Genomic DNA, 13,610 nt, shown 5'->3' on the forward strand with positions numbered 1-13,610 from the left:
TCTGCCCATTTGGGGATTGGGTTGTTTGTTTTTTTGATATTGAGCTGCTTGTAATATTGGAGATTAATCCTTTGTCAGTTGCTTCATTTGCAAATATTCTCTCCCATTCTGAGGGTTGTCTTTTTGTCTTGTTTATGATTTCCTTTGCTGTGCAAAAGCTTTTACGTTTCATTATGTACCATTTGATTATTTTTCTTTTTTCTTTCCATTTCTCTAGGAGGTGGGTCAAAAGGATCTTGCTGTGATTTATGTCATAGAGTGTTCTGCCTACGTTTTCCTCTACGAGTTTTATAGTGTCTGGCCTTACACTTAGGTCTTTAATCCGTTTTGAATTTATTTTGTGTATGGTGTTAGGCAGTATTCTAATTTCATTCTTTTACATGTAGCTGTCCAGTTTTCCCAGCACCACTTACTGAAGCAGCTATCTTTTCTCCATTGTATATTCTTGCCTCCTTTATCAAAATAGGGTGACCATATGTGCATGGGATTATCTCTGGGCTTTCAATCCTGTTTCATTGATCTATATTTCTGTTTTTGTGCCAGTACCATACTGTCTTGATTACTGTAGCTTTTTGTATAGTCTGAAGTCCTGGTGCCTTATTCCTCCAGCTCCATTTTTCTTTCTCAAGATTGCTTTAGCTATTTGGTGTCTTTTGTGTTTCCATACAAATTGTGAAATTCTTTTTTCTAGTTCTGTGAAAAATGCCATGGAATTTGATAGGGATTGCACTGAATCTGTATATTGCTTTGGGTAGCATAGTCATTTTCACAATGTTCATTCTTCCAATCCAAGAACATGGTATATCTCTCCATCTGTTTGTATCATCTTTAATTTCTTTCATCAGTGTCTTGTAGTTTTCTGCATACAGGTCTTTTGTCTCCTTAGGTAGGTTTATTCCTAGGTATTTTATTCTCTTTGTTACAATGGTAAATGGGAGTGTTTCCTTAATTTCTCTTTCAGATTGTTCATCATTAGTGTATAGGAATGCAAGAGATTTCTCTGCATTAATTTTGTATCCTGTTACTTTACCAAATTCATTGATTAGCTCTAGTAGTTTTCTGGTAGCATCTTTATGATTCTCTATGTATAGTATCATGTCATCTGCAAACAGTGACAGCTTTACCTCTTCTTTTCCGATTCAGATTCCTTTTTTTTTTTCTTCTCTGATTGCTGTGGCTAAAACTTCCAAAACTGTGCTAAATAATCATGGTGAGAGTGGGCAACCTTGTCTTGTTCCTGATCTTAGAGGAAATGGTTTCAGTTTTTCACCACTGAGAATGATGTTGGCTGTGTGTTTGTCATATATGGCCTTTATTATGTTAAGATAAGTTCCTTCTATGCCTACTTTATGGAGGGTTTTTATCATAAATGGGTGTTGAATTTTGTCAAAAGCTTTTTCTGCATCTACTGAGATGATCATATGCTTTTTCTCCTTCAGTTTGTTAATATGGTTTATCACATTGATTGATTTTCATATATTGAAGAATCCTTGCATTCCTGGGATAAATCCCACTTGATCACAGTGTAGTATCCTTTTAATGTGCTGTTGGATTCTGTTTGCTAATATTTTATTGAGAATTTTTACATCTATGTTCATCAGTGATATTGACTTGTAGTTTCCTTCTTTTTGACATCTTTGTCTGGTTTTGGTATCAGTGTGATGGTGGTCTCATAGAATGTGTTTGGGACTGTTCCTCCCTCTGCTATATTTCCTTCTATACACACTTTATTTACATCTCTTGAAAATCTTTCTCAAACCTATCAGTTCAATTTCCTGAGTGAAGTATGATAAATCTAATTCACTTATTTCTCAGGTGATCATGAGATTTAAGTAAATTTTTGGTGCCAATATAATGAAAATAAATTTCTATTGCAAAACACATTGATAGAAAGTAATATTTGATAGGTAACAATTATCATAATTATCCTTTAAAATGTTTTTGTCTTTAACAGACATACATACAATTTTTAAGTGAATTATTAACTCCATAAAATGACATAAATACTTTTCAATTTTATTTTGTTATAATTCTATTATAATTTTTCTAATTTATTAAATCACTTGATCAATAAATATAAATGAGTAACTAGTCTGAGTAAAGCAAAGTACTAGGTACTGAGTTATAAGCAAGAAAGACTAACATGGCCTAATGATCTAATGGGAATGTGAAATCTTACATATGTAACATCTATACATGTTATCTGAGGCAGTGAGAAACCACTGAAAAGCTATATCCAGGAGAGATACATGGTCAGTCTCTTAAATATAACACTATAATATTAAAAAATGGACTACAGGACACAAGAATGAATTGTAGAAAATGTAGAAGCAGTTTCAGAGACAATGCAACATTGCAGGTGAGAAGATGAAAACTATAGACGAGGATTGTGGCAATGGTAGACAGAGAAAGGAAGAAGGACTTCCTACAGGAACTTGTGGTTTATTGGATGTAGAAGGATAAAGGTGTCGGAAGATTCAAAGATAAAACCCTGGTTTCTGGGCTAAACAACTGAGTGAATGGCTGGGTTATTTTCTTTCACAGAGGACACTAGGATAGGAGCAGGTTCTTGGGTGAATTTTGATTTAGATTTTGGACTTTCTCTTAGAGGTTAAAAAAAAAAATTCAAAGTGGAGACACTGAGCAGATAATAATAAGAATCGTCTAGTTTGGAGTCATTGGCATATAGATGGTAATTTAAACCACAGGAGGTATGAAATAACTTACAAGAAGAGAATAATTGAGAAGAAAAGAAGCTCTGACAAGGGTCAGGTAGAAAATGAGTAATAGACAAAGGAGTCTTGAGAAGGAGCTAACAAAGAACTCAGAGAGTACAATGTCACAGAGAGCCAAAGTAGGACACAGCAAGAAATTTTAAAATAAGAAGGATAGTGAATGAATGGACTCAAATTTTGCAGAGAGATAAAATAGAGACTGATAAACATTAGTTGAATTTACTCATTAGTAAACTTAATGAAAGTTGTTCTGGAGAAATGATGAAAGAAGTTTGCAATTATTTAAAGAAGTTTTGGGGAAGAGACGAACGGATCTAGCCAACCTATAAGATGATTGGTTATGGAGAGGAGAAAGAAGTTAAGACTGTATCTAGGGATGGAATAACTTCTCATCATGAAGAGACTTTTAAGATAATAAAAAGACTTTAGCATATTACCATGCTGATAGATGACTGAATACTGAGGGAGATAATGCTGCTGTCGGCAAGTGGATTTTCAGTAGGAAAAGGAGTCCAAAGGGGAATATTGTCTTTGGATTGATTCATGAAACTCCTGTCATAATTGAAGTGGACTTATTTTTCTATCACAGGAGTTTCATGAATGTCTCTGAAGTCAATACTGCCCCTTGGACTTTAATATTGTGAGCCCTGATGGAGTTTTATATTACTCATGGAATTATTTCATTTGCTAAGGAGAAACTTCAAAACAATTGTTTGTATTTACTCAACATATTTCTTTCTTGCAAGCTCTTTTATTTCTAATTAAAGTTTTTTGTTTCCTTGTATGCTTTTTCTAGGAAAATTCCTATCATCTTTTATAATATCATCTAGGAGATATTTGGAGCAGAGTCAACCCTCTCAGTTACATAAAATACAGAATGGCATATTGTTGGAAAACAGATCTAAATCCCAGTGAATCACATGAAAAGCAGCAAAAGCACCAAGAATTTCACTCTGTAAATCAACCTCTTTCTCCTAGCCACACCGGTCTGGGTTTTGATCATGTAGTAGATGAGATCAGTAATACAATCCCACTCTATCAGAGAGAAATTGAAGAAAACACCATTTTTGTGCCCAGTGCACCACACTGGGACTCAAAAAGGCATTCATTAGATGAAGCACACCAAATATCCTTGAATGAATTCACTTCTAAAAGCACAGAACTCTCCTGTCACCAAGTTAATAAAACAGGAGTAATTGGTTTTAGGCATTCCGTGCTACCAAATCCTCAAAACATAAATAAAGCAAGCTTTGGGGGAAACCCCATAGGAAAATACCATGGTGCTGATAATTACGGATTCAATATTTTACCTCCATCATCCACTAGTGTGGATGAAATTAATTCACAGAGTGAACTGGATAACTACCATATAGGATTTGAACGTAGCATTCCTCCTATATATCCATCCTTCTCAACTGACTTGATGCCAAAAGAAGAAAATAAAAGCAGTAGAAATATGAACATTGTGGAACCATCTCTGATGCTCTTTAAAGGTTCTTTTCTACCCAGGACCTGGGAAAGCACATTGCCAAAGAACAAAGAGGTATGTGTCATATATGTCAACCTAAAAATATGAATCTGAAAGAATCATTCAATAATGTGCTGGGTTAATTTGGTAATGAGAGTAACTAATCTTAATTAGGGGAATGTATTAATATTATCAATACTTTTGGGGAAAAAAAACTTATTCACAAATTCTGTGTTCCTGAATTAATGATTTTTTCTAAAGAAAGGGAAAATTTTTATAATATTTTTAAAGTTCTGGTTTCATCAAAACTAAATAAAATGTTACAGTATTTACATTTTATTAGATAAAAATATCATAGTTGGAGGTTTAAATGATAGCATTTTCTATTCTTATTGTGTCATTATGCACACATAGAAACATACATACATTTCATTACATTTATATCTTGAGTTATATTACCATGAATTAAAACTTCATATCATTATTTGTAGGAAAAATGTCTTTTTACTCAGAGGCTACTAAATTATACTGTTAGCAGGCAACTTCTTTTGGGAACATTCCAAGAGTAGGAAATTAAGTAATCATTGTGCAATTCATCCTGATGGTTTCATTAGTAGTTTTCCAATCATTTCGTAACCACAGAGGTTCTTGTATAATATTTGAACATTTCTCTGCTTATACGGAGTCTAGACACAAGTGAAACCAGAATTAAACAGTAAAATGATGAAACATTATTTCAGCTGTAATTTACAGGGTTAGACAAGAGGACTTTTCATTTATTCAACAACTATTTATCATATTCTTAAACTATATATGATTAGGCATAACAAATGCAAAGAAGAAAACGCATAATACCTGATTTCAGCAATAGCATATTGCTTAAATTAACCTGCAAACCAATAATGCCAACACAGTAAAATAATAGAGAGGATGAGTTCATAAGAGAAGAAACAATTAATTGTGTCTGAGGCGCTTGCAGAAGAGGTAATACCTCAAATGATCTGTATTAAAAGTGCATGAATTTTAGGAACCTTTACTTCTGACCATGACAATGTAACAAGTACTAAACTTTCCCTTACCACTGAAAACAACTATGAAATTAGACAAAATATATGAAGCAAACAGCCGGTATAGACATCAATCCTTAAGAGAAGGGAAACAGCAAAGTGTTGTTATGATCATCCTGGTGTCTTTGGGGCCCTTTCCTGCTGCTAGGCAGACTAGTGGAGCCCAATTTGAGCAGCAGTATCACTAAACTGAGGAGGCAGAGACTGCAGTTCCGGGCTGCAAAGGAAGCTGTAATCTGTAGGGCAGAGCACAGAAGGAACTATGCAATGCATGGGGGTCAGGAGTCTATGTGAGATTTACTGCAGATTGTTGGCCAAGAGGTTGTGTTCACCACACACAAGTAGAAGTTATGCGGTGCCCAAGTTCTGATCCAGCGAGAGAAGACACTGAGCTGAGAACTTCAGGCATTCATTTGAGATCACACAAAGCTATCTCCTACAAGTAAAAATCGTGCTCTAAAGTAAATGCTCTACCTATTAACTTACATGTGGCCCCACAAAAAATAAAATAGAGGTTGACAAGACCAAAACAATCTTAACCACCTGCCTGCCAGAGAAAAATTGCACACTTTGTAAAAACAATTCCTAATGTGTCATCTACAATATCCAACATTTAATAACAAATGCACAGATGCGTAAAGAACAGGGAATTCTGAACCATAATCAAGAAAATAGCCCAGTGAATAGAGATTCTGTGATAGAACAGATGTTGGAATTAACAGATAGGGACTTTAAGGAGATTATTAAAAGGATGTTCAAGAAGATGAAGTAAAGATGAACATAATGAGTAGACAAATGAGGAATCTCAAGGAAATTAGAAACGATGAAAAAACAAAGACTAATGGAAAATCTAGTAATATAAATATAGTATCTGTAGTTAAAAAGTCACTGGGTGTACTTAAAAACAGATATAAGATGACAGGGGAAAAAGAGTACTTGAAAGAAAAAGAATAGGGCTTCCCTGGTGGCGCAGTGATTAAGAATCCACCTGCCAATGCAGGGTACACAGGTTCAAGCCCTGGTCTGGGAAGACCCCACATGCCATGGAACAACTAAACCCGTGTGCCACAACTACTGAGCCCATTCGCCACAACTACTGAAGCCCGCGCGCCTAGAGCCTGTGCTCCACAACAAGAGAAGCCACCGCGATGAGAAGCCCGCACGCTGCAACAAAGAGTAGCCCCCGCTCGCCGCAACTAGAGAAAGCCCACACGCAGCAATGAAGACCCAATGCAGCCAAAAATAAAAATAAATAAAATAAATAAATTTATAAAAAAAGGAGAGAAAAAAAAGAAAAAGAATAGAAATTACCCAAACTGAAGAAGAGAAAATAAAAGAATTATATAAAAGTGAGCAGGGACTAAGAAACTTAGGAGATAAGGAGCCTAATATATGGATAATTTTGGAATGCTAGCAGGAGAGGAAAGAAAAGAAAGAAAAATTCATTTGAAGAAATAATGCTCTGAAATTTTCTCCAACTCTGGTATAAAATATCAAATTACAGATTTAAGAAATTCAATAAATCCCAAACAGAATAAATGCAAAGACAACCACATGTAGACATGTTATACTCAAACATATGAAGACCAAAGTTGAAAAGATCATCATAAAAAGTGGCAGAGAGGGGGAAAAAAATTTCATGCAGTGGAACAACAATCTAAATTAAAGCATTATCTCATCAGAAACGATGGAAGCCAGATGACAGTGGAATAGCATTTTTAAAGCTCTATAAAAAAAGAAAAGAATCCATACTTCTATAACTCATTGAGTACATGCTTGAAAATTTTAAATAAATATATTATCATATAAACAAACGTTGAGAGAAATCAGTCAGCTCACATGCACACAAAAAATACTGAAGTCAGTCTTCGGATGCAAAGAAAATGATACCAGATGGAATATAGAAAGGAAAAAAGAGCAGTAAAAATGGTAAATATGTTAGTAAATATGAAAAACTACTTAATTTTTTGAAAGACAGCTGACTGTTTAAAGCAAAAACACAGGATTTCATTGTCAGAGTTGTATATGTAAACAAAAGATAAAAGACAACAAGAGAATAAAAGATGAAGGGATGGTAAATGTTATCTGCTATTGGAAATTCTTACATTTTAAATGCAGTGGCACAATATTAACTCTAAGTAAACTGTGAAATATTTACGATGCATATTGTAAGTTCTAAGCTAGTACAATCACTAAAAATATAGTACAAAGAAGAAAAACTAAATATCCAACAGAAATTAAATGAAACGGGCTAAAAAATCAAACTGCAAAAATCAGGGAAGGAGAAATAGAAGAACAAAATAAAATAGAAGAAACAACTAGAAGCACATATGAACGTGGCAGTCTTAAATCTAACAATACCCATAAATATACTAAATATATTCCAAATAAAAGGGAGAAATTGACAAACTAGATAGAAAAGCAAGGCTTTATTTTTTACAAGAGTCAAATTTGAGAAACAAAGGCACAGATAGGTTGAAAGTTTAAAAAAATAAAAATATTTAACATTCAACCAACAAAACAAAGCTGTGTGTGGTTATTAATATCAGAAAATGAAGCTTAAGGCAGGGTATTTTGTTTTTTATTTTTTTTTTTGTGATACGCGGGCCTCTCACTGCTGTGGCCTCTCCCATTGCGGAGCACAGGCTCCGGACGTGCAGGCTCAGTGGCCATGGCCCACGGGCCCAGCCGCTCCGCGGCATGTGGGCTCTTCCCGGACCGGGGCATGAACCCGTGTCCCCTGCATTTGCAGGCGGACTCTCAACCACTGCGCCACCAGGGAAGCCCGCAGGGTATTATTAGAGAAAGAAAAGGGTCATTTCATAATAATAAGTCAATCAGGAAGACATAATAAACTTAAATGTAGATGTACCTAATAATGGCTGCAAAATACATAAAGCAAAATTATTTCTTTAACTGAGCCGTCTATGGATTTATTCACAAGAAGTGAAGCACATGTCCAAAACACACTTGTATATGAAAATTAAGTATTCTTTACAATACGCCAAAACTACAAACAACACAACTGTTTTTCAACATGAAGACGGATAAACAAACTATGGAATATTCATGCAATAGAATACTACTAATAGGTAACTAAGAAAGATGAACTATTGATACATATGACAACATGAATTTTAAAACATATATCATTTAAATGAAAGAAGCCAGAAACAAAAGAGCACATTCATTAATCTATGGTGATAGAAATCTGAATTAACAGTTACCAAACAGATGTTCAGATTGACAGAAGGAGATATGGGGGAACTTTCTAAAGTGACAGAAATGTTCTATATTTTTTGATTGGATATTAATATTCACAGTTGCATATATTCCTCAAAAATCAAATTATATATTTAAAATTTATGTATTTTTCCATATGTATTGCTTCAGTAAATATTTTTAAAATAAAATTAGAGGGCTTCCCTGGTGGTGCAGTGGTTGAGAGTCCGCCTGCCGATGCAGGGGACACGGGTTCGTGCCCCGGTTCGGGAAGATCCCACATGTCGCGGAGCGGCTGGGCCTGTGAGCCATGGCCGCTGAGCCTGCGCGTCCGGAGCCTGTGCTCCGCAATGGAAGAGGCCACAACAGTGAGAGGCCCGCACACCGTAAAATAAATAAATAAATAAATAAAATTAAAAACATAATGGCTTTCTAAAACAAAAGAAAAATTTTAGAATTGTATTAATCTTTTCTCCACACCAAACTATTTTAATTTAACAGTTTTTATTTTAAGCTGACAGGTTGTTCCATTCAGCTGGTTGAAGTACCTCAGGGCAGTAATAGAAGTCTGGCCTCCTTTTGCAAGAAAGTAAAAAAGTAAGTGTTGCTATTCCATTAAACTTAGAAATTTCTGTACCTGCATAAATTTGTCTATTTTAACATCACTGAGCTGATTAATCTTGCATATAAAATGTTAAAGCTCTATAATTTTTTAACATAGTTAACAGTATAAATTTATGACAAATTAGTTCATTAATCAACTTCTGGTATTGCTTTTGTTGTTTATAGTCAAATAAATTTCTCCCCTGAAAATGTGGCTACAGACGAATGTTTTATAATTTCAGTCTTCTCCTTGCTGTTTGTTGATAGCTTAGTTTGCAGTGAATTAATTTCTCATTTAATGGCACATAAGTGACTGACTTATTTGGCTCTGTCCCAAATTAGCATAGATTTATCCTTCTTACCTGGGATATACTATTTAGAATGATGAGAGTACCTTCTGCTCAATAACTCAATCTTACCCTGAATGGGCTGCCAGAATGTTGAACAAGTGCATGGGTGTTTGTCCACTGAAAAACAAATTTGATCACAAGGGGATCCCAGATCCCCTTTTTGCTAATCTAAAAAAAGAACTTATAAAGGTACATGCCTCTTTTTTAAAGACCAATCTCTCATTATCAATTAAAATTTATATAATGCCATCTCTTCTATTGCTAAGATACCTGAAAATTTTGAAAAATTAATGCACTTACATTTTAGTTATCTTGATTTTTATCCTTTTTTGGCTGTTGAAAATATAATAAATATACATATAAATAAACATTAGCTTATTTATCAGCTATAGCAGCGGCCTGCTAAAGAATCATTTGGGATTAAAGATTTGAATCATTTATTTAATCACTACTTTAAAAGGCTATCTGAATGCCTAATAACTAGTCAACGCATGACAAATATTCAAATGAAGAAAAAGCAAACAAAAAAGCAAAGTCAAGTTAAAAAACTTGTCACCATATTGGAAGAACCGAAAGGCACACATACAAAATACAAAACAAAGCAGTTCAAACCCGTGAACCTATATTCAATCTTTAATTAATTTCTTGCTCCAGTTCACAGAAGAATATTTTAAATGGCACTTTGGATTCCTAATTAGGATCTTTACAGATATCAATATTGATTTTTGTCAGTAATGAGCTACCCACTGTAACAACCTGACAAGCATTGCCAGGAACTTGACACCTTAAATCTAAGATGTGATAATTTCTACCCTAAGCGTAAGAAATAGCTCTCTCAATATCACAAGGTAATACTTGGTATAGCTCCATCAAAATACATTTATTATTAGTCTCTCCCATCACTTTTTTTTCCCAAGAGAATGTAATATTCTTTGATGAAATCTTGTGAATGAAATAGTGACATGAAAATATTTTATGTAATGGTTTGTCAGTAGCTCATGGTACATTTTGAAATTCTTAAATGGAATTTTTTTCCAATGGTTTCTTTCAAAGTAACCATGAGTACTAAAAAAGACAACCAAACAATAATAAACTTTAAAGTAGTAAAAAGAAGGTTATATTTACACATTTTTTTGGTTTTCTATAATTTTTGTTGACAAATACTCATATAAAGATAATTAAATTTATATATGCATAATTATTTTGTACACAAACACACTATTCACTCAATAGCAAATATTTTTGAGGACCTAATATGTGCTAGGTGCTATCCAAAGCTCTTAATTCAAAAGAAGACAGAACTGAATTTGAAAGCCAAGTTTCTTAAGAGGGTCTCCAAAATTTCTGGAAAGCCATACAGAATGGATTTATATGCCCAATTTCATCAGTGTTTTTTTTCTAACATTTAAATAACCTTACCTAATTCCCGCCATACACCCTTAAAGAGGCTCTCTAATTTGTGGGATTTGGTTTCTTGCTGTGACATACTTTTAAGGCACGTCTCTCAAGAAATATGTCATATTTTTATTAAAAATACAATAAAATGTCATAGCACATGAAAAAAGTTTTTGGCCCACAGTAGATGCTCAGCGAAGGTTTAGGAAAGAATGAGTCATGAATTTACATTTTAAATTTAATCCTCCAAAATGGCAGAAGGTTAAATCATGTATGTATACATTGAGTAGTACCTTATCATATGGTTGAATGCTAGATCATAAAGCTCCTCAATTCAGAACTGGAGTCCAAACCTTTGTTGTAGGGTATAACAAAGAAGAGTGGCCCATACCTTTATCCTAAGCAGTGGTTCTTGAACTGCAGTTCTGGAGCAGCAGTAGTATTGGCTTATCTGGAAAACCACTAAAAATTGGGGGCGGCGGGGGAATCCTCCACATATCTACTGAATCAAAAACTGGGAATGGAACCCAGAAAAAAAGGTGATTTTGATACATGCCAGACCCATTGGGTGCATACACACTTTTCCATTTGTGAGGTCCCTCAAGGAGGGAATGTTTTGGTACAGTTTAAGGGCATAGAGATAGAGCTACTTCAATGGGACTACACTACTTTAATGCTGCAAAAATAGTTAGAATAAATGCCAAGGATGTAACATATATGATACATTACATAGAATGCATACACAGAATGCATAATTTTTCATTCAGGAAGAGCACTACAAAGTTTAGAGGTCTGCAAAATTAACAAAAACAGAAAAAAACCTAGGACTTCATCATCAAAAGCATTTTAAATATCTAGTTACAAATAATTTTATGCTAAATTCTACATGTGGGCATAAAATATGGCTCTACAGGGATTCAGCTGTAATAATATAATGATAATTATGATACATTACATGGATATATTGCTTTACATTCTACAAAAGTCTTTTATATGCCTTTTCTCTCATAAACCTTTAAAGTAGATATAAATATCCTCATTTGTGCAAACAAAGAAACTGGTCATGTAACTTGCCTCTGACCATAAAACTACTGAATAAAAGGAGGAGATATGGGGATATATGTATATGTATAGCTGATTCACTTTGTTATAAAGCAGAAACTAACACACCATTGTAAAGTAATTATATGCCCATAAAGATATTAAAAAAATTTTTTTAAGTTAAAAAAGAGTCAGTATTCAAACTCAAGGCTTCTGACTCCAAGGATAAACTATTTTCCAGTTCTCTGACTTCCTGACACAGTAAGTAATTGTTCAGAATGTACAAATGACTTCTGGGCTCAATTATTTACGTAAAAGCCAAATATTTGTGTAAAACCCCAAATTTAAAGAAAATGGGCTGCCAAGAATGGTATTTACCAATTTGACACAAACAAGAGAATTTATTCATCAATAAATGAATAAATAATAAATGAGTGACTTCTGGCTTGACAAAGGCATGAGCCAAAACGAAGGGGAGGAGTTGATGCTTCAAAAGGCAATGTCAGTGAAGCAAGCAATCACTGTTCAGAGTGAATTTTCATGTTTTATAAGTGACAATGTATTCTTAATTGCTTCATATGAGGTGCCCCAGGGAAAACATAAAGACCAGAGCTTTATAGTTGCTTTTGGTTTAATTGTAATCTTTACCAATCTAGCCTAGCTAACAGCACTATACCACAAATCAGCTGCTGGTTATTTTCATATTTCAAATCTTCTATAGCAAGCCCTGCATGAAGTTTCTTAAAATCTTGTCCTAAGTATTCTTTCACATATATTTTTCAGAATAAGAGAAACATATCATGCAGCTGACATTAATTCCAATTCGGGGAAGATCTGGAGCACGACTACAGCATTTCCATACAAGTTCTTTTCTAATACTAAGGTTAATATAAATATTTTTACTGAGGACTCAAAACAACAACTTCATTTTATGCCATATGGTAAGCAATCTTGCAAATAAGTATAAAAATCTACATAAAGCTGGTATAGCTGCCTTGAGTCCACAGACTGAAGTCATTAAAAGAAGCAGTATTAGCTAGTATTTTACCCTGAAGTGAAGTAAGAGGAAAACAGCTGGAAATCTTTTAACATTTGTTTGGCTATTGTTTTTTAGAACTCTCTTCATAGCTCACCCCAGGACACCTTATTTTCCTGCTATGAAATAGCAAGTATAGCAAGTTTTTAGCATATTAAAAATAAAAGCTAAATTTCAAAAAGATTCTAGATAAAGACTACATGTAAGTGAAAATGGTTGTTACACAGCCTCTGTCTCCACAGTGGGAACTAAGCCCTGTACAGCCCAGCATAGTTAGCAGCTCTACTGAATCAGAGTCTCTGGATGGATCCCAGGTATCTGTATTTTATCAAACTCACCAGATGATTCTCATTTCTCTAAAGTTTTAGAATCTCTTTAAAGTTGTTTAATATTTATTTCACTGTTACCATCAACCATTTTGCAAAATAATATTAGTTCTTCACACATTAGTTGCTACCAAGTTTCTGCGTATCAACTGTTGTTTCTTGACAAATAATGGTCCAATAAATTTTTTTTCATTATTATCATTATCACTGTATTTTGCTTCATTTTCTTTCTTACTCTAGCCAAGGCTCCGACTTAGTACAGATGACTGCAAACCTAACAATATTATGTAGGAATATTAGTTAGGACCATCTGGTTTGAAACTAACAGAAACCAACTCCTGCTGATGTAAGCAGAAAAAATAATTTA

At 34.1% G+C, this 13,610-nt stretch overlaps 1 protein-coding gene across 4 annotated transcripts in view; it reads left to right on the forward strand.

Annotated features, from left to right (window-relative positions):
• The first annotated feature begins 3,550 nt into the window (after nucleotides 1-3,550).
• PIK3C2G (phosphatidylinositol-4-phosphate 3-kinase catalytic subunit type 2 gamma) overlaps nucleotides 3,551-13,610 on the forward strand; it is a 328,047-nt gene continuing 317,987 nt past the window's right edge. For all 4 annotated transcript variants that reach the window (XM_067695808.1, XM_067695810.1, XM_067695811.1 and 1 more), the window contains exons 1-3: nucleotides 3,551-4,278; nucleotides 9,007-9,089; nucleotides 12,665-12,822. In XM_067695808.1, the coding sequence (XP_067551909.1) occupies nucleotides 3,613-4,278; nucleotides 9,007-9,089; nucleotides 12,665-12,822 (907 nt within the window). In that variant the 5' untranslated portion in view covers nucleotides 3,551-3,612. The remainder of the gene's footprint in view (nucleotides 4,279-9,006; nucleotides 9,090-12,664; nucleotides 12,823-13,610) is intronic.

Source organism: Pseudorca crassidens, chromosome 11, assembly GCF_039906515.1.
Source record: "Pseudorca crassidens isolate mPseCra1 chromosome 11, mPseCra1.hap1, whole genome shotgun sequence".
In the NCBI taxonomy this organism is placed as follows: Eukaryota; Metazoa; Chordata; class Mammalia; order Artiodactyla; family Delphinidae; genus Pseudorca; species Pseudorca crassidens.